This window comes from Panthera tigris, chromosome D2 (assembly GCF_018350195.1).
Source record: "Panthera tigris isolate Pti1 chromosome D2, P.tigris_Pti1_mat1.1, whole genome shotgun sequence".
In the NCBI taxonomy this organism is placed as follows: domain Eukaryota; kingdom Metazoa; phylum Chordata; class Mammalia; order Carnivora; family Felidae; genus Panthera; species Panthera tigris.
In genome coordinates this window covers 84,943,361-84,964,083 of record NC_056670.1, presented here as the reverse complement: position 1 = coordinate 84,964,083, position 20,723 = coordinate 84,943,361, and the positions used below count along the sequence as shown (strand labels likewise).

Here is a 20,723-nt window from a genome sequence, read left to right as displayed (position 1 = left end):
TTTTTTTTTAACATTTTAAAGATTTTCTTTTATAAGTGATCTCTGCACCTAACATGGGGCCTGAGATCAAGTCACATGTTCCACCGAGAGAGTCAGCCAGGCGCCCTTCTTTCACCTGATTCTTCTTTAGCCTTATGTTGTACAGTCTTAAAAATACACTCTCAATATTATTTCTACCAAAAAAAAAAAAAAAGTGCCTTAGAAGTAAGACTCCCGCAGTGACACCTGTTTACAGTGATGAAGGAAAATGCCATCTTGTCTCAGCCTGTGCCCATCCCAGCCTCTTCAGCCCTTAGGGGTGGCTCCCTGGCAAAAGAAGGTGGGAGAGGGGGAGGGAAGGAGGGGGAGGGAGGGAGGGAGAGCGAGCGCTGGGCACCGGGCGCCTGACACCTGACCTCCAGTCGGGATGGGACTCTTCTCTGGGACTGAGGACGGACCAGTGAGGTTGGAGACCCAGACCTGCAGAGTTAGCCCTGTGTGGTCCCCATTCCTTTCATGTCGATGCCTTTGGGTCTCTCCCTATTATGCGCCCCTTAAAAAATCATTTTGCTGACCAGGGCCCAGGTATGTTGTAATTTCAACTGATCACAAGCAGACAGCACAGAACTTTCTAGAAACACTGCAGGGGATGGTGAGCACTGTCCTCCCCAAGACAGGGGGCTGTCTGGGTTCAGGGATGGCTCCTCCCTGGGACGAAGGGGACCAGGGCTGCCGGTCCGCACAGCCAGAGGCTCCCTGTAGCCATGTGCCTTTCACGGGGCCAACGGCTCCAGGAAAGGGAGTAGAGTGTCATGTCTTTGTTTTTATGTTTAGACCATGGGGATCAGCCAAGCCGGTCTCTGTTGGTCTTTGCATACATGTATCCACGGTCTGAAAAACAAAACGAGCTTCCCGAGGCACCAGAAATATGCACATGGAGCCACCATTTGATGATGTTGGAGTTGGGTTGGAGGAGACGCTGGATGGGGTCCAGAGTAGCTGGGACATCTGCCTACACGTGGCCCCATTTCACTCATGTTCCCATGAGACTGGCCTTGAATTCTGATCAGCTGGCATTCAAGCAACGCCAGAACATTAATTTTGGTCTTACTCGTCTGGATGATTTCCACAAATGAGCACCAGCTTTGGAACAGACCCAGAAGCTGTGGGCATTGCTGCCCCGGTTTCCTCCTGCAGACTCCTTCCCCGGCTGGGGGTCCCTGTCCTGGCCACGCTTTTCTCCCGCTGAGCTCTGGCAGGAAGTGCTTCCTCTGTAGTGAATGCGTCTGGACTGGGCTTCTAGAATATTCCACCCGTCCTGGTCATTCATCTCTGAGCCATTTACACAAACCACATGTTCTGTTTGGAAGGCTCACTCCTGTGCGGTTTTTCCAAACTCCCCCCACAGCCTGATCCGCGTGTCATTTGCTCAGAGCTAATCGCCCTGGGCTGCCAGACCACCGGCATCTCCGTGCACCGTGTCTGTCTTTGGGAAGGTTATTGTCAGTGAGTGCGGGCTTTTCTCGAGCTCCTGACTGCGTTTGTGTATTTTTAATTGGCGGATTCTGGCATAGATATTAAGAGAACAAGCCTTCAGAGGACCTGCTGAAATCAGTCCCTTCTGACCTACCTTTATTGTATAACTAATGAAATTTTTCGTCATCGAGAAGCGTGTCAAATCCTCCCACGGCATGTGACTCAGCAGCCGCCATGTTCAGGAAACATTGGACGTTGCTTTCTGCTCCTGCGTTTCTTCCAAACCCCGACACGACTCGTATACATCTTGCACACTCTTCCACAGATGGAATTAGCTCCATTGTTCCAATAATTCGGGTCTAGATCATACTTTTCCCAAAACTCCCTGGGAAGAGAAATACGTCCCAGTGACAAGCTTTCAAATTACTAAAATATTTTACATGACCTGGTGAGCAGTTTCAAGTGCCTTGTTATTTACTACTTAATGGGATGCGCCCGTGACATGTGACCCTGCATCTTCCCCGGGACTGGGAAGTGGGAAAGTGATCGTGTCTCCCTGTTTTGCCGTTTTGTGCAGTGTCTGCGGGTTTTGCCGGTTTCTGGTTGTGTGGTCTTCTCTAAGTTCAGACATGCTTTTCACATGTGCGGTCTATTTTAAGAACTTAGGGTTTACGTCCGGTGATTGAACGGTACGATCTCAAGGATCCAGCGACTGCGCCATGTAGTTTAAACATCAGAATGAAATTATCCGCAAGGTGCATTAGAGGAGAAATTGTCAACGATGTGTGTGGCTTTTAGCTCTTTCACAAGGTGCCTGATTTTACCAGTCGACGGGCTGCGGGTTCCTCCTCACTAACGGCTTCCTGGAGCACGAAAGGGGGGCCTTGCTCCTTCAGTTACCACTGGCCCCACCGCTGTGGCGCAGATTTTTTATCCTGTGGGTGACCAAAAGAAGTCTCTTGGCTTGGAGTATTGCTTGTTTCTAAGTTTGTAAATTTTGTAGTTTGTAAGTTTGGGGATGCCCAGTTGATGGCTTTGGGTAGAAGGGGTAAAGTTGGCCTCATCCCATAAAAAAGTCGTATCGATAGGGCGCTTTCTTGGGGTCGTGAGCAGCGTGGGCTGGAGACCTAAGAGAACATTGAATCGGCAGGAAGTGCCCGGTACTTTTTCTGTTTGCCCCAAGTACGTCCCGCATATTTTCTCTTGGCAAACCAGCGTGGCCAAGGCACGCCCCAAGCAGGGCCTCTGGACAAGGCTGGGTCTTGAAGGATCTTTGGGGTCACCTGAGGAGGTACCCCCATCCTCCGTGTCCACACGTGATCCCGAGGTGCCCCGCCCAGAGCCGCGAGGTTATGATCCGTCTTCCTGGAGTTCTACACCCCACCTGGGGGCAGTCTAGGGCTGGGACAATCCATCTAGTACGAAAAAAACATTACCATCCAAAAGACAAGCCTAATATAACGTGTGGAGGTGTTGCAGACACGGCCCCTGACACTGTTCCCCAGTCAAGCCCGTATCCAGACAGAGCCGACTGTGGCAGGTGGAAGGAAACCCTCCTACCGCGGTCAGAAAGCCGCTGGTCTCCGGCGCACAGGCAAACGATTATCAGTAAGTGTGGGCAGCGGCGGGGGCATCACGCCGCAGAGACAACCAGGAGCCAAGCTCTTTCCTTTCTACGTACCGGGTTTCTCGAATCCCACGGAGGTTAGCTGTTGAGAAAGTGAGAGCATCGCCTCTTTGAAATGCCATCAGATAATGCTAGAAAATAGGTGGGCTTAAAAATAAACTTGCTATAAAACTGTATCTTTAATTGGCCCTGATAGAGCGAGAATGATCCGCATTCCAGGGTCAGGGTGGGAGTCTCGCGTTCTTCTCCAGGCGACTCCGTAAGATAGGACAGTGCGTCGTCTTTCTGTGGTCTTTGACGAACATGGAAAACAAACGATTAACGCCCACTGCCCTTCTGCTACTCTTCGTACATAATGCATGATTTCAGCTGACCAGTGGGGTCTGTATAGAAACCTGTGCCACAGGTCACTAGAGCGTCCCACACAGGTTACCTTGTGACAGCTGCCTTTGGGATGGAGTGATCAGTTGTGCTGGGATTTCACTGTCTTTTTGAACTGGAACACACATATTCCTGCCATTTATTTTCTCTTCAAAAAGAATTATAAACCTCCGTGTTTTTGAAGGGGTGACCAGATACCAGCATTGGTAAGGAGACCCGTGTTGCACGCCGGCTGCACACAGACGCGGTGGGCGCTGCCCCTTGCCTTGGGGTGACCAGGCAGACTTCTGCTGTCACCCGTCACGCAAGGGTCTCCCATGGAGAGATCTGAAATCCGGCCTGCAGGAGGCCAGGCCGAGTCGACCGGAGCCCTCACCCCCCCCAAAGTTCCCTCGCTGGCTCTTCGTCAGAACTCTCAGCCTACCTTTCCTTCCTGGGACTCTGGTTTGCCATCGCTTACCTTTGCGCGGGAGGGCTGGCCGGGGGTCTCCGGGGACCTCTAGTGCTGCAGCAGGTGCCTGAACTCTGAGATAAAACTGATGTCTGTGAATAGTCTGTCTTCCCTCACATGGGGGAGGGACTGCTGGAGAATTTTCTTCCACGCGGGGTCCATTCATGCCGTCGAGAGCACACCCACATGCAGGGTGCACAGGAGACCCTGGGGACCTTCCCGGCCTGCCGTGACCTCCTAAGTCCAACGTGGCACCCGCCCACAGGCAGGCCAGCAGAGAGAAGCTAGGTTCTGGCCCATGCATCCGTCAAATGCTAAGCACCTGCTGTATGTGCTGCACTGTGTGCCCGGGCCCCCGGTGTCCCGTCTGGGAGCTTCCCATGGCCCCCATCTCTGTGGTGGGATGGACACTTCAGGGACAGGATGAGGCCCACGTCTGTCAAATGGTCATGCATAGGAGGCCTGGGACCTCCCACGGAAGGCCATGGCTCCTGGAGAGACAGACAGAGCGGATGGACGGACAAACAGGTGGCCACGTTCCCAGATTATAACCAATCCTTGGCTCTCCCCCTTGTCTTTCGGGCGTGCGCCGAGCAGATGCCCCCTGCACCTGCTGTGTGGGGCCCAGGGACACACAAACACTTGGGTGTCATTTTCCGTCTCTGGCAGCTCTAGCCCAGGAAGACAGGAGTGTTAAGGCCACGCCAGACGGACCCAGCATCCCAGACGCTGCAGCGCGGCACCGCTGGACCAACCGTATTTCCTCCTTGGCTTGGGGCACCCCGGGGCCAGTTGGTTGCAGCAGAAATGTCTCCATCCCTGGTGCCACCATGTCGGCACTCCCCGCTCTAGCCCTTGATCCCGGAACTTGCCATCCTGTGTCTCTGTGCTGAAGCTGCCGGGTGTACGATAACCACGGCTGAGCTGCAGCCCCTTCCCCTCGGCACGGGACCGCCTGCCGCCCCTGCCCCGGGGCCGGGCACAGTCACCGATTCCGGTCTATCCCTCCGTGGGCATCTGGCTTCTCCTCGGGCCTCTGCATGACAGAACCACAGCTGTTGTTTGATCTGAGTCCCTGCCCAGGAAGGGAGGGCCCAGCGCGGGCGTGACACGGGCCATCGACACCGGAGCTGTGCCCGTCTGCATTGCCTTCCCTGAGAAAGCATTCAGGGGGTCCCTGCAAGGCCACGCGGACATCGGGTGGTCAGGGAGGCAAGGCGTCAGCTGAGTGTCAAACAATCAGGACTTTGACAGGCTTACCCAGGACGGAGGAGCCCGAGGAGATGTGTGGGGTCTGGGTTCACGCTGGCCCTTCTCTCCTTCCGCCACGATGAGCCCCGGGGGCCTCCCCGGGACCCCTGCGCGGTGCCCTCTGCCGCCCGCTCCCAAGGGAGCTTAGGACGGGATCGCTCCTGGAGATGGTCTTTGATTTGAGAAGACAGTTTCAATTTCCACCTCTTCCTCAAAATTCCCACTTTCAAACTCTCCGTCTTAAATGGAATCCAGGGAGTTTCCTATCCCCAGACTCCTCTCCATCCCGCTGACTGTGGCGCACCCAGGGTGGCTGTCCCTACCGAGAGGTCATCGCGGCTACAGCTGCTCCCCAGAAGCCGCTCGAACGAGCGACCAAGCATCAGCAACCTGCATGCGTTGCCTCGATTGCAGTTAGGATGTCCGAAGTCACTGCAGCCCTTCGAAGGGGAAATGGGAAATGCGTTTTCTGCCTCAGCAGACGTTGTTGTGCGGGCGCGCCCGACGGCCAGTGAGGGGAAGGGGGTGCGGCCTGGAGCCGGGCGCCTGCTGCGACAGTGAGCCTGTCTCCTGCAGCCCTTCCGTCCAATCGACTTGACCCTTGCGGCGTGATGGCGGTGTCACGGAGGGGACACAGAGAGATGTCGCCACGTGCTGGCCCACGTCTCACCTCCCTCTTCTCCAGACTGGCTATCAAGAATTTGGGCTCCCTCCCTAACCCCAGGAGGTGTACACGTGTGACAGCCCGAGGCAGCTTTTTCTCTTGTGTCCCATGAGCAAGAATGTACGTGCTGCAGACCTGGGAAAAGTAATGGGTCAGCTCTGCGCCCTCTGACGATCGCGTCTGCCGCGAAGATCGCTCAGCTGGCGGGAGGCAGGTGGGGGGGGTGGCTGGAGCGGCGGCAGGGCGGCGTTTGCCTCTATGGTGACAGACACAGAGCAGGTGCGGCCTCAAGAGGATGGTCCGGGATGAGAGCAGGATTGTGTGCGGGGAAAACGCGGGTGAGGTCAACTCAGCGGACCCAGCCCTGAGTTCATCCTTGAACTTTTCAACGGGGCAAAGTTCAGTATAGAAAGCAGAGCAGGACATCCGCCCTCCGGGGCCACGTTCCCAGCCTCAGTAACGTCACGGCCAGTGCAGCTCATGTCTGGTCTGAGCCCCCCACTCAGACTATTTGGGAACAAACCCAGGTCTCATATAAATTCCGTTTGGACGTATTTCAGGGCGCAGGACTAACATACCAGATTTTTAGAAGTTATCCGTAGTCACACCCGAAAACAAGCAGCAAACAATAATTCCTTAATGTGATCAAATCAACGCCCAGACATTGTTCAAATTCCCTTGATGGTTTTCTTTTCTCTTACTCTTTTCGTTTTCACACCAGCGTCCGAGTCAGGTTTGCTTTCCACACCCTGCTGATCACCTTCCTGAGTCTGTTTTAATCTGCGGTTTTCTCCTCTCCTGCCCCAGTTTGGTTTTCTTCATTTGCTTTGAAAGAAATCAGCATTTCCCCCGACCCAAGTCCCGCATCCGTGACCTCACGTCCATGGGCTCCACCGCCCCTGAGCTTCTGTGCGTGCAGCCACACGTACAGGCCGTCCCAGCTCCGGTCTGGTCCACGTTTGGTAAGAAAACCGTACGGCAGCACTGAGCTCCCTCCGCCAGGAGCCTCAGCATCTCTGGTCACCTGTCTTTTCATGACGTGAGCGGGTGATTTGTGTAGGACTGTCATTTCCGTAAGGGTTGTTAAACACCGGTGTGTGAGTCGTCCCAGTTTATTTGCACCTGCTGGATTGAACACTTTACAAAGAGCAATGGCCTCATAAACTTTTTGGTTCCCTTAAGTTATAACCCAGATAGAAAACAGGATAAAAGCTGGATTCTTCCCCTTCCAAGCTCATTGTCAAAGCCTTGTGCTGACTTGGTAGTGTCCTGCAAAGGTGATGAACTCACGATGAGTTCCCAGAGTTAAACAGTTGATGTGTTTCCACCTGTTACGGGTCCTGTCCTTTAAAAAACAAGGAGCTTGTTGGGGCGCCTGGGTGGCTCAGTCAGTTAAGCGTCTGACTTCGGCTCAGGTCATGATCTCATGGTTCGTAAGTTCGAGCCTCACGTCGGGCTTTGTGCTGACAGCTCAGAGCCCGGAGCCTGCTTCGGATTCTGTGTCTCCTCCTCTCTCTGCCCCTCCCCTGCTCACGCTCTGTCTGTCTCTCTGTCTCAAAAATAAATAAAGAGGGGCATCTGGCTGGCTTAGTCGGTTAAGCGTCCGACTTCCGCTCAGGTCCTGATCTCGCGGTCTGTGAGTTTGAGCCCTGCGTGGGGCTCTGCGCTGACAGCTCGGAACCCGGAGCCTGCTTCGGGTTCTGTGTCTCCCTCTCTCTCTGCCCCTCCCCTGCTCACGCTCTGTTTCTCTCTCTCTGTCTCAAAAATAAATAAAAATTAAAAACAACAACAACAACAACGAAGCGCTTGTCCCTGTCTTGGTGATTGTTGCTTGACTGCCCCGGGCATGAGGTGTACCTTTTCAAAATGTAGGTGAACGTCTTTTTAATACGAGGAGATTTTTCTTGAGTTTGTTTTTTTTTTAGAATTTGTTCCATTTTATGCTTTGAGCCTCCTTACTGGCCACTCCAAGTACACAAGTAGCTCTTTGCCTTTCTATGTCACTTTCTTTCACATCCTCTTTGTACCTTTCCTGGTTTCTTTAGGTTTTTCCCTCTCGTTCTTATCTGTTAATCTTAAGGCGTGTTTGTGCGCCTTCTGGTTTATGCTTCATTTCTAATTTGTTTCCCTTTAATTTGTAATTTCCCGCATCATCCAGCTCTCTTTTCAGATCTTTATTTGGTGCAACAACATGCCCTTTTCCCCCTGAATTATCTACTCTGATATATGCTGTGATTTTATAACCTCCACCATAGCCTTTGAAAAGTGAGCTCATTTTCGGGGCACCTGGGTGGCTCGGTTGGTCGAACATCCGACTCTTGGTTTCGGCTCGGGTCACAATCTCATGGTTCGTGGTTCGAGCCCCTCGTGGGACTCTGCACTGGCAGCTTGGGAGCTGGTTGGGATTCTCTGTTTCCTCTCTCTCTGCTCCTCCCCGACACGTGTTGTCTGTGTCTCAAAATAAATAAATAAACTTAAAAAAAAAAGAAAGAAAGAAAAGTTAGCTCATTTTCAAGTGGTTGGTTACTATTTTCATCAGATTCTTGGCTGACTTTGGGCCTTGCTCCTTCTGTCTGCAGGGGCATCATTGTTCTCTTACTCCTGTACATGGGGTTGCACGGTGACATTTTTCTGCAGCTCGAGTGAAACGAGAGGGTGCTGGGGAGATGGTCCAAGGCGGCATTCCTGGTCACCGGGCTCTGGAACACTCCGTCTCATTGTCGTGACATGGGGATGTGCCCCTGTGTTTGGAGCCTGTCCACGGTGCCCCCCACTTTCACCCTCCTTTCCCTTTCCTTGGTGTCTCTGTGTAATTCCGATAAGTTCACGCCAGTTTCTCTTTGTCCTTGTCCCGGGTTTTAACCTGAGGGACCCTTAGCTCGCAAGCCCGGCCACCATGCTGGCTTCTCTGAAGCCGGAGCCCCTCCAGGTCCAGCACCACCCCTCTGGGCAGCTGCTGCCCCGTGGCTGCCTCTCAGCCCCGGGGACACATCAGGCTCCCTGGGCCTCCGCCACCTCCCTGCTTCCTGGGGCCGTCACTGATACCCGAGGGCCCGCTGGTGCCCGGGGCCTGGCTGTGCCCGCCACAGTGAGAGTTCCCAGGGAAGCCTCCGCTCTACTTGTGAAGACGTCGTCTGCAGGCTGTCTTCCGCGGTCCTGATGGCCTGCTGTAGCATGAGGATTTGGGGACACTGAGAACTTCTCTGCCTTTGCTTTGTTTCACGTCAGGAGGTTTTCCTGTGGTTTAAAGCTTCAAATGTCCAAGAGTCTTGTGTCCCGAGGTGCGTGGGATTGGGCTGATGCATTCCTTCTGGTGCTTCCCCAAAGTTCTGTCGTGACTGTTGCAATACAAGTGACACGGCAGCCTCCGTGGGCCCCGGCCCACGTCCCCCAAGCCGAGGACGCCCCCCACCCCCAGCAAGCCTGGGCGTGCTCAGGATTCAGAGGAGGAAACACCTGCTCGAGGGACAGCGAGGACCCATCCGCGGGCCCCCTGTGCTGCCATCGTGTGAGATCAGGTCCTGGGCGCTGAGGCCTTGTGCGTTCCCAGATGAGACCGCACAGGATCCGCTGAGGCGTTTGAGGACCCCCAGCTGCTGGGAATTTGTTCCGATTTCTCCAAGACAAGCACTGAAGCCAGGACAGCATGGCACCTCACGGAGCTGGGTCGTGAGGCGGGACTCCACTCAGAACCCGCCCTTTTGACAACCAGACTGACCCATTTCTGGAGACAGGGGTCCGAGCTCTATGCAGCCCAGAATGGGGCCGTCTGCCATGAGCCAGAAAACAGCCTTCAGCCGCTGCTTTCCACGGAGAGGACCTTGGCCTTCGAGCGCAGAGATGGCCTTTAGGCTGACAAGTAAGTCTGCAGCTGGCACCCCTCGGTCCCTCCGAAGGCCGTGGCCAGCAGAGCATCGTGTGGTAGGAGGTCCTGGCTGGTAACTGGCAAATCGTAACTGTGTGCACAGAAAGGGGACGGCTGAGTGGTCAGCCCGCCACGGAGGGGTTGGCCTCGGCAGAGCCGGGGTGCCTGTGCTGGTCCCCAGCCCACACCCCCCTGAAGGTGTCATCAGGGCCAGAAGGTGGGGCCGGGCGAGGAGACACACAGAGGTTTGCCAGGGGGTCCGCGGTCAGTCAGGCAGAGCAGGGCAGCGCTGAGAACCCGAGGTCCCAGGCCCGGCCTGGAGCCTGAGTCCTGCTCCTCCAGGCACACCTTGTGTCCCTATCAGCCTTGAGCCTCACCTCTGTGTGCAGGCAGGGACAGCCACATCCTTGTGCTCCCACGGCTCCTCACTCCATCCTGCCCGGGACCGGTGCTGAGGCCCCGCAGCCAGGATCCTGCCCGTGGCTGCGTTTCATCCGGGAGAGGCGCCCTGCTCGAGGCCGCTGCTGGATCCCGACCATCCGCATGTGAAGGGCATTGCTGGAAGAGCCGGCACCCCTGCGCCCTCCCACCCCGTCAAGGGACCTGGAGCCCACCCTGATCGATGTGCCAGCCTTCTGACAGTGGCCAGGGGCACGCTACCACGCTCGGCGTCAGGGCTAAAGAGCAGAGAATACGCATCTTTCAAAGTTCGCCTCATCGGAAGACCGTTTGTTACAACCACACAACATGATGTTTGAGGCCCCACAAGGCAGAGGTTCACAGAGACTTTGATTCCTGCAGAATTTCGTCTTGTGTCTAACACCAGAGTTACAGGCTGGCAGTATTTTGATGATGAATTCCCAGCCTTCTTTGCCAGGAGAAAGAACAAGTTCTCCCCTTCTATTAAATCAAATAAAAGATGAGCATCATCCAGCCACATAGAGGACTGGATCCCAGTCTTCGGAGGGTTGGTGTGCATGGTCAGAGGCTGCCAGAGACAATGAAAGTGAAGAATCATCATTACTGTTACCACCACTATCACGTGGCACCATCCTCATCATAGCCATCACCACCATCATCACCACCATCATCATCATCACCATCACCGCCATCATCACCACCATCCTCATCACCACCATCATCACCACCATCACCACCACCACCATCATCATCATCATCACCACCACCACCATCCTCATCACCACCATCATCACCGACATCACCACCATCATCACCACCACCACCACCACCATCATCACCACCACCACCACCACCATCATCACCACCATCACCACCACCACCATCATCACCACCACCATCACCACCAACATCACCACCATCACCACCACCATCATCATCATCATCATCACCACCACCACCACCACCACCATCCTCATCACCACCATCATCACCGACATCACCACCATCATCATCACCATCACCACCATCATCACCACCACCACCACCACCATCATCACCACCACCACCATCATCACCACCACCATCACCACCAACATCATCACCATCATCATCATCATCACCACCACCACCATCATCACCACCACCATCACCACCAACATCACCACCATCATCATCACCATCATCATCATCATCACCACCACCATCACCATCACCACCACCACCATCACCATCATCACCACCATCATCACCACCATCACCACCATCATCACCACCATCATCATCATCACCACCACCATCACCACCAACATCACCACCATCATCATCACCATCATCATCATCATCACCACCACCATCACCATCACCACCACCACCATCACCATCATCACCACCATCATCACCACCATCACCACCATCATCACCACCATCATCATCATCACCACCACCATCACCACCACCACCATCACCATCATCATCACCACCATCATCACCACCATCACCATCATCATCACCACCATCAGCATCAGCAGCAGCAGCAGCAGCACTATGTATAGAGCAGCCATTGTGCTAACTACTTTTCAGGCATCATCTCAGTTTTCCCATCTGTGGAGTGAGGATGATAACCATGTCACCCTGTAGCACTGGGATTGAATGAAGTGATGTAGGCAAAGTAGGAGGATAAGGTTTACACACAGAATGTCAACAAATATCAGGTATTCATATTATTGCAGTTAATTCTTATGACAGATCTTAAGAGTCAAGTACTATTATAATTCCAATTTTACAGATGAAAAAAAAAAGGAAAATGATGATGCTTGTCTGAAAATACACAGCATGTTTGGGTGAAAGTCCAAGTTCAAAGACAAGTCTGTTGAGGTCAAACTATTTGCCCAACAAACGCTCTGCCTCCTGTGTCATCCCTACAGTGTAGATCTGCCCTCCTCCTCTTTCTCTTCCTGTCCTTCCCCTTCCCCTTCTTCTCTTTTGTCTCCTCTTCCCCTCATCCATTCCTCCCCCGCCCCTCCCTCTCCCCTTCCTCCTCTTCCCCCTTTTCTTCTCCTTCTTCCTCTTCCCCTTCTCCTTCTTCTTCTCTGTTGTCTTCCCCTCCTCCTTCTCCTCCTCTTCCTCCGTGTTCCTCCCCTTTTGAGGACAAGGACTATGAAGCTTGAAGAGGCTAATGAATATCCAGAAGACAGTTACCGTGAGCCATGGAGGGGTTCTAGTCTTGCCTGGGTCCTGAAGCGTTGCTCTCAGCCACTTTGCATGGCACAGAGCGGTGGATACCAAACCACAGGACATTTACAAAACAACCTTGTTTTATGAATTCCTTTGACAACTCTTCTCAGAGAGAACAGCCATGCATTCAGAAGGCTTACAAAAATGTGTTAATTACATCTGGACAAATCCGAGAGGAAACGCTCAGAAGGGCGCCATTCTGCGGCTGTAAGAAAGACGTCTAAAGACCACAACACCTGTCCCCTTTAGGAAGTGAGACCTGAGGCTCTCCTGCATTTAACGTGTCTCCTAGGAAATCGCAGGGAACAAACTCAACCACAGAATCTAAGTCAACAGTTTAGCCACTGCCTTCTGGGCACCCAGCACGTGCCTAGGGCTGGAGAAGAAGACACCAACAAGCCCTCATGCTGCATGCAGGGACGTGCCTGGCAGCCAGAGAGGCAGATCCCCAGGTGGCTCCGACGAAAGCATCGTGTGTCCGGGCCACCTGCTGCAGGAACCCCACACCTGCAAGTGCAGAGGAGAGAGCGGCTCAGTCACTCAGGGTAAGGTATGGCGTGCAGGCCAGGTGACCAGATGGAAACCAAGCCAGGCCTGTGAGCGGACAAGGGGCAGGAAGAGCAGGTGTCAAGATGAAGCCTCATGGCGAAGGCACAGAGGTGCGACAGCCATGAAGACAGGAGGCAGGTGGACCGATTGGCAGCCTGAGGAGCTGAGAAAGCACGTGGCTCTTCTGTGGTGAGGCCACCAAGAGGCTCGCAGGGGACACCTGCGTGGGCTGTGGGCAAACAGAGGCATGTCCTGGAGAAGCTGAGACCTCTCTGCACAAACCAACGTGAATGTTTTAGAAAAAAAGCCATGACCCAGGCGGTCTCCATCCCTGGGAGAGTGAGGTTGGTGCGGTGCTTCCTGGGTTGGGGGGCATGTCGGGACCCCACTTCACACACAGGGAGACCTCGGGCCCCCGATTTCCAGCCCGTTGCTTCTCGCGTTGACAAAACCTGGACCGTCCTGGAGGGTGTGGCACTTTCCTGCCCGGTGAGGATGGACCTGGTTATGGGTTTGATCGTGTCCCCCGCCCCATTCATACGTTGGAGTCCTAGCCCCAGAACCTCAGAATGGGGCCTTATTTGGAAATAGGGGCGTTGCAGAGGTAATTAGTTAGGATGAGGCCATTAAAGTGGGCCCTAATCAAATGACTGGTGTCCTTAAAAAAGGGGGCCATTTGGACATGAATGCACATGGGGGAACGCCATGGGACCACGAGGGCAGAGACCTGGTGGATGCCTCTACGGGCCAGGGGACACCAGGTATAGCTGGTGAGCCACCAAGCCAGGAGGGACTGGGGACAGAGTCTCTCGACCTCTGAAAGGCACCCATCGGTGATCCTGGCCGAGTGCTGCATGGTTGGGGGGGGGTCTGCCATGAATGACCCAGGAGCCCAGGAGCCATGCAGCCTGCCCTGGCCACTGGGGCGACACAGCAGGCCCTCAGGCACACCTGCTGACAGAATAAAAAAACCCAAAAACCTGTGCCTGCCTTCTGAGGGTGATTCTCTGAGAGTCACCTGGTGTCCCACACTCGAGTCTGATCGTAACTACCCCCAGTCGGCACAGACCCCGCAGGTGACGTCCAAACAAAACTGCCTCCACTCCAGACACCAGCAGACGGGGGTCTCCAGCCTGTCCCCACTTCTGTCTGACTTGACTGTAAATCCGGGGGTTCTCATAACCTCCCTTCAGGTTTGATGACTTGGTAGAATGATTCACAGAGCTCGGTAGAGCACTGTACTTCAGGTTGTGGTTTTATCATAAAGGGCACAACCCAGGAACAGCCAAATGGTAGAGATGCATAGGGTGAGTTCTGGAAGGGTCCTGGGCCTCTGTCCCTGTGGATTTGGGGTGCACCTCCTTCCTGGGACACCGGCCCACCAGCCAGGAGGCTCCTCCAAACCCACTGGTGTTAGTATATAGGCAGGACGGATTGAATCACTGGCCATGTGACCGAACCCGACTTCCAGCCCCCTCCCTTCCTGAGGGTTCCAGCCCTCTTTTCACGTGCTGGTGTTTCCAGTGGGCCTGGTCCTCCCTTGAACCTGTCTGAGGGCACACCCCGAGTCACTGTGTCTCGTAACCTCAGGGGTGGCCAAAACGAGCTCCTTAACAAGGACACCCCAGTCACTCAGGAAATTCACAAAGAAAGCAAGGACAAAGACCAGACACAGTCTTTATTACCTGATGGAACCACCCCTGTCAGCTCATCGCCCGGCCAGCCGGCCCTCGGCAGAGTGTGGCACCAAGTGGTCACCGGTTGCAGACGATGGTGGTAAAGCAGAAACGCCATCCAAGCTGCCCTCCCCCTGGGAAGCGGACCCAAGGACAAGGAGGGAGAGAGAGGTGGTTTAAATGAAACCAAGGTCACTTGAGACGGGCCACCAGCACCTCGGAGAGCACCGCAGGCTGGCCGTCTCATGCAGGGACCCCAGTGGTGGCCGTGGCATGTGCAGACACAGTGCTGCCAGGACACTGCTCCCGCCGTGGCCGCCCCCCTGCCCATCGCCCACCTGGGAGAACGCAGGGTCGCCGCGGGGCGGGGCTGGTGGGTCCCTCCAGAGGCCACTGCCCTGGGCACTTCCTGCTGCACGTTTTATGACCATCTGGATGAAGATGTGGGAAGCCTCTTACCAAATTTATAGTCAAAACCAGGAGGCAGAGCTAATCTATGGAAGAATCCAGGCGCTGGACTATTTCACCAGGACTAAGCGAGCAGGATCCCATTTGCATCACAGAATGGAGGTGCTTTGAGGCGTGTCAAGATCGTCTTGTCCAAACCACCTGCTTTTACCAAAACAAGGTCCAGAGAACTTCCATAACTTGCCTAAGAGTTTGCAACAAGCCGTCCCCACGGAGGCTCAGAAGCACATTGAATTCTGCACATCCACGTGTGGCTTCTTCTCCAGAACCAGGCGTCGGCCTTCACCTCCCTCCCGCTCCGGTGCTGCCGTCGGGGCAGCATTATGGTGAATGCCTTCTATTTGTGCACAGCCTCTCGCGTGATAGTGTTAGAAGGGGGGGGGGGAGGGGAGGGGGGCGGGTGCTCGTGGGGTTCACAGGTTATCTCACGAATCCTCACAGCTCGGTGAGGTGAGCACTGTCATCGCCCCACATGAGGACCCTGAGGTGTGCGGACCTCAGTCCGTCGGTGCAATCCGAGGTTTGGCCTTTGATGCGTCCAGCCCCTCGTGAGCTTCCCCGTGGGGTGGCAGGATGATGGCACACTGGCGAATGGACACTGGGGTCAACAGCGGGTGCCTCAGACGTGCTGAGCACCATGCCCCCCAGCGCGCACCTGCTACGGAGACGGTGCCGTCTCTGGGCCTCTTCCCCTCCTCTCCTGGAGAGAGGCGCGTCTGCGAGTCCGAGGTGGCCTCTGGGCACACAGCAGATGTGCAAAGTCCCGCGGCCTGAGCTCCCTCAGCCTCAGATGAGCTCATTAAAGGTTGTCATCCACAAAAAGGAAACAGTGACCAGACGTGCCGCGTCTAGAATCTGGTTGCACGGAGCATGCGTCTGGTGAGTTTTACCAAATAGCCTGCTGCCCTGTGCACACGGGCGAGGTCGGCAAACCCTGTCGCTACAGACTCAGCGGCCGGGTGGACGCCACGTGTGCTCACGTACGCAGGCCATTAGCGGTTCAGCTGGACAAGCTCAGTAGCAGTCAGAGGGCAGAGGGAGCCGGGAGCCAGGGAGCTGCCCCGCAGAGTGAAGGGACCCCAGCACCGCGGCCCAGACTTGGGGACCCCTGCTCTGGGGGAAAGGCTGGGCAGGACCAGGCCCTTCTCAACCTATGCACTTGACCTGGAAGATTTCCCAAAGCAGGGTGTCGACCTGGCGAGGGGTCTGCCATGCAGCAAAACTCTTTCCGGATGAGAGGCCTTTCCCACCCACCCGGCCAGCACGACCTGTGGGCACCAGTTACCGTGTCCTTGGGGTTTCTGCCTCTCGTCCCTGGTGATTTGGCCTGAAGCTAGTTGTATCCCAAGTACTAGAATTTGCTTTTTGGTAAAGGTACAACACTCATTCAGCCATGAGACTACTAAAAATATATTTAGCAAGTTTGCATTACTTTTGACCAATTCTAATTGAACCGATAGCTTCACAATATGGAAGGCACCCAGCACCTCTGAACAAAGTATTGTGTTGAATGAGCAGTAAAATGTGATCATTGCTGGGCTTACAACGTTCCTATTAATCTTATTTCAAGTTACAATACATGTCTTGTTTCCACACTTCTATTTTTAACTAATGAAAATTTATTACAAAGAACTCCTAATTATACCCTTTGGATTATGATACAATTGCAATCCACTGGTAATTTTCTTTTTCTTGAAATTCCACATAATCACATAAGCAGCAAAGAATGTAAGTTCTCCTGAAATCGTTGGTCTATAAATAAGATTCCCTAATGGGCTGAGCCAATGTTTTTTCTTTTCTTTCCCTTCGCACATTTTGTATTAGGTTGGATTAAGCCGTAGCGCAACCCTGGTGAGTGTTAGACATAGAACGTTGTATATTCTCGGCACATCCTGAAGCCGGTAACTAACGGATTTCCGCGGTATCTTGGATAGACAGTGATGGAAAAAGCAGGTGTCAGGAGGCAGGGACCACCTTGGTCCCGGCCACTCAGTGATGGCATGACCTTCAGTGGGCCTGCCCCCTTCCTCCCCAAATGCGCGGATGGTGGAGATTTGCTGGACAAGCCCTCGCAGGCGTCTGTCCTGTGCGATTCGGGGCATTTAGCAGCGCGTCCGGCCTCTACATCTCCAGGTGCCAGCAGCGCCTCCCCGGCGGTGATAACCACCAATGTCTCCAGGCACCGCTGGGTGTCCCCCAGGAGCGCAGTCCCCCTGGGGGGGGGGGGTACCGTGCCACACCTGTGTCAGGAAGCCCCTCCCTGTATCTGGCGTAAGTGACTCTCGCTGACTAACTCCCAGGGTAAGGCTGGGTTTGCGAAGAAGCAGGGACGTGCCGTGCTCTTGAGGGGCACATCCTCTGCTCTGACGTCTCCACGTAGGTGCTGGCGGGCCCGCAGGAGGTGCTGAGTCCGGGCGCTTCCCAGGTGACTTCTCTTTACAGTTGCTGGTCTAACCTGACCAAAGCGCATCAGAAGTGAAGGTTCTCTGAACCAGGGGGTCTCGGGACACAATGGATTTGCACCCGTCCTTGCGGGAGTCACTGGCCGTGGGACCTGACTGTGGGGAAGCGTGGGGCAGGGTGGGCCAGAAGGAGGCCCAGCAGAGGGTTCCGTGGGGTCAGAGCGCGTGGCTCGCCAGGCCGGGGCAGGGGGAGAACATGCCTCAGGGCAGAGCCCAGGCTGTGAGGCAGGGCAGGCACGGCGGCTGGACGGGCTTCCTCCCGTGCGGGCCAGGTCCGGGGTGAGAGGGGCATCGAGAGAGAGCCATGTCTGCGGTTCCCTGAACATCTTGCAGCAACGAATGCCCAGGTATTTGGGAAGCAGGTTCCCAAATGCTGCTGGAATGAGTTGTGGACCCGAGAGCACCATCGAGCGGCCGGGTATGTAACAGAAGGCAGGTGCCAGGTTGGTGCTTCGCGAGAGTGGGCTCTTTCCTTCCTGTCGGCCGCCAGCCTGGTAAAGGTGGCTTGTTGGATCCCCTGGTGCCCGCCGGGCCCTGGCTTGTGCCCGCTCCCGACGCTGCCCTCTGCGTCTGGGTGGTGGCTGTGGGCCGGGGGGAACCGGAGGGAGGGAACAGCTCCAGGGCTTGCGGGTCCCACTCTGCACCGATCCCTGTGCAGACTGCCTGGGGTGGGGGTCGAGTTCCCCCTGTTGTCACTGAAATCTCCCTGTCGGGCTAGACCCCGGGACGGCGTTTTCTGTACCCAGAGTGTCGATGGATTGGTCTCCGGTAATTGTCTTCCTGCATTTGTCCAAAAGGAAGGTCTTCCCTGAAACGAAACAAACCCAAACAACAGGAACAGAGGCGGGTGTGGGCTCCCGTGGTTTGTCAGATGGAAAGGCTTCTTCACCTCCTCTGACGGCCGGGTCTAGGCAGTGAAACGGTGACTCTGGGCTTTCTCCCACCTCGTGGGCCCTCGCACGCACCCACCGCTGCCTTCGCTCCCTGCCGGCGCCCCTGGGGTCAGGGTCTCAGCCTCAGCTCTGCCCCAAACGCAACAAAGCAGTCTTCGCCCCAGAGCAAAAATCGCCACCTTTGCTGGGCTGCCTGCACCAGGCTTTGAAAGGTTCTCAGAGCGTCTGCTTCTTAAAGAGTTTCCTGGGGGACTTTTAGGGGTTGCAGGTGGGTCTCCAAGGGCACGGCTAACTGTCTGTGTCTCGTGCCCTAAAGGACAGAAGGCCACGCGAGTCCCGGGCCAGAGGAGGCAGAAGGAGCGGACAAGGACACCAAGACTCCGCCTCCCCAGATCCTGCTGCCGCTGGAGGAGAGGGTGACCCACTTCCGAGATATGCTCCTGGAGCGAGGGGTAAGGAACCGCTTCGGAGACGTGCTCCTGGAGCGAGGGGGCGGGTCCCGAATGCAGATCACGGCTCCCCTCGGAAGCCAGTCGCCGAGCGATCACCCCCGCAGCCCGAGGGTCGCTTTTCCTCCCGCACTGAGTGCAGCGAATTGGGCTGAGTGAAATTCAGGTGCGAAAAGACTTGAGGCCGAAGCGACATGAAAAGGGGCCCCTGCTTCTGGTCTTGAGGGCTGTGGTTGTCGCCCGGCCCCCTCCCCCCACCGCTCATGCCGGCCCCGGAGAGGCGGATGGGGGACGGGCACTGGCGTTGTGTACAGACAGCACCTGTGTTGATAAGCTTCCTGCTGGAGCCCGGCCAGGTCTCGGGTCCGTGCCCCCCAGAGGGGCGTCCCCTGTTCTAACTTGGACAAGCCGGGACTGTCACAGCTGTGGATCCGTTCAACTATTTTTAGTAAAATGAGGATGTCTTCATTATAGTTGGCTTGTGAACCTTGTTTTGAATTTAAGAGAGAAACATTTTAGAACCAGATCTCCTTCCAATGACTTTTATTTCCAGCTTTGGCTCTTGGGTATAAAATGAGTCAGCTCTAATAGCCCAGTTGGACTTCTTCACAAAATGAGGCTGAACGCGGTACCAGGGGCCCTGTGCGGTGGTGACGATCACGGACACTCTGGTGGCCTTGGGAGGCCTGGCAGAGGGAGCAGATTCCCTCCCTGGTCGATAGCTGTCCCCAGGCCGCCTCCTGGGCCGGCCCCTCCCAACAGCAGGTGCCACGGGCCCTGAGGCCGGGTGTCGGGAGACCCCACCTCCCCCCGGAGCGGGAGGTCGAGCAGGGCTCCCCAGAGTGAGGCTGGCAGGAGGCCCTGGCGATGCAGGGCGACTGGGGCGTGTCAGCTTTAAGTGTTACAGGTAGGACAGAGGTGGCCCACAGCGGGGGCCTCTCTTCCTTCGCGCCATGGGTTTTAACGTCTGCATCACTTCATCGGTCTTGTCATTCACTTACAAATGAAATACAGCCCTTGGCCGTGAGGACCTGGAGGGAGAAGTCGCCTCATGAAGTCAAAACCGCGGTGGGGTGTGCGAAGCCCAAACTGGCACGGATGCGAGGGGACACGGCCGTGCCGGGAGGGGGGCCGGGGGCACAGGCCCGTGGGGGCCGGCCTGTGTGCGCTGATGACGACGGGTTACTTGAACAGACGCGATGTTCGAACCTGCATGTGTTGGGCTGAAATTTTATCTTCAAAAGGAGGTCAGTTCCTGCCTCCCCCCGCAAACAATTTTTTCAAGACTTTGAAACCCTTTAGGGAACAAATCCTGCCGTGTGCAATGGCCCGGGGAGCAGTGGGCCCCCTGCTCCCGCCCGGGTGGCTGAGTATCTCCAACGGGACAGGGAGGGACACACTGAGCCGGGACGGCCCTCACTGGGGCCTCGCTCTGCTCTCGGCCTCGTCCTGCACTCTGCTCAGCTGGGCCCGCTGGGGACGCGGGCCTGCGGGCTGCTTCCCCTTCCTCCCGGGGGGTCCCGGATGCTGCCAACAGCGTGTTTATGCCGTCACCGCCATCCCTGGGGCTGCTCAGGTTGTGACAGTCCGGCTGGCCTGATGGCCCAATGTCACCACCGACCACCACCCTGTCCTGTCTCTCCCATGCCCTGCCCGCCTTCCACTCTCGCCTCAGGTCCCCTGCCCTGCCACCCGTCCCCTGGCTAACACAGGATGCCACGTGACTCCTGTGTCCCTTCCACATTGTCCAAGCTGCCGTGAGAGGCCTCAGCTCCTGCAGGGTCGGGACTGCCTGATGCTCCCTTGGGTCCCCAGGGCCTGGTGTGCAGCAGGCGCTCAACGACCTCCCAAGATTCCCTCAGTGTCCACGTGGACGC

The 20,723-nt window shown here is 55.7% G+C and overlaps 1 protein-coding gene across 6 annotated transcripts in view; it reads left to right on the top strand.

The window, feature by feature from the left end:
• Window positions 1–20,723, top strand: part of TCERG1L (transcription elongation regulator 1 like) — a 69,322-nt gene that overhangs the window by 29,249 nt on the left and 19,350 nt on the right. For all 6 annotated transcript variants that reach the window (XR_006209000.1, XR_006208999.1, XM_007079731.3 and 3 more), the window contains exon 5: window positions 18,714–18,849. Coding sequence is in view for 4 of the 6 variants with exons in the window: in XM_007079731.3 (XP_007079793.2) it covers window positions 18,714–18,849 (136 nt within the window). In the remaining 2 variants the exon portion in view is untranslated. The remainder of the gene's footprint in view (window positions 1–18,713; window positions 18,850–20,723) is intronic.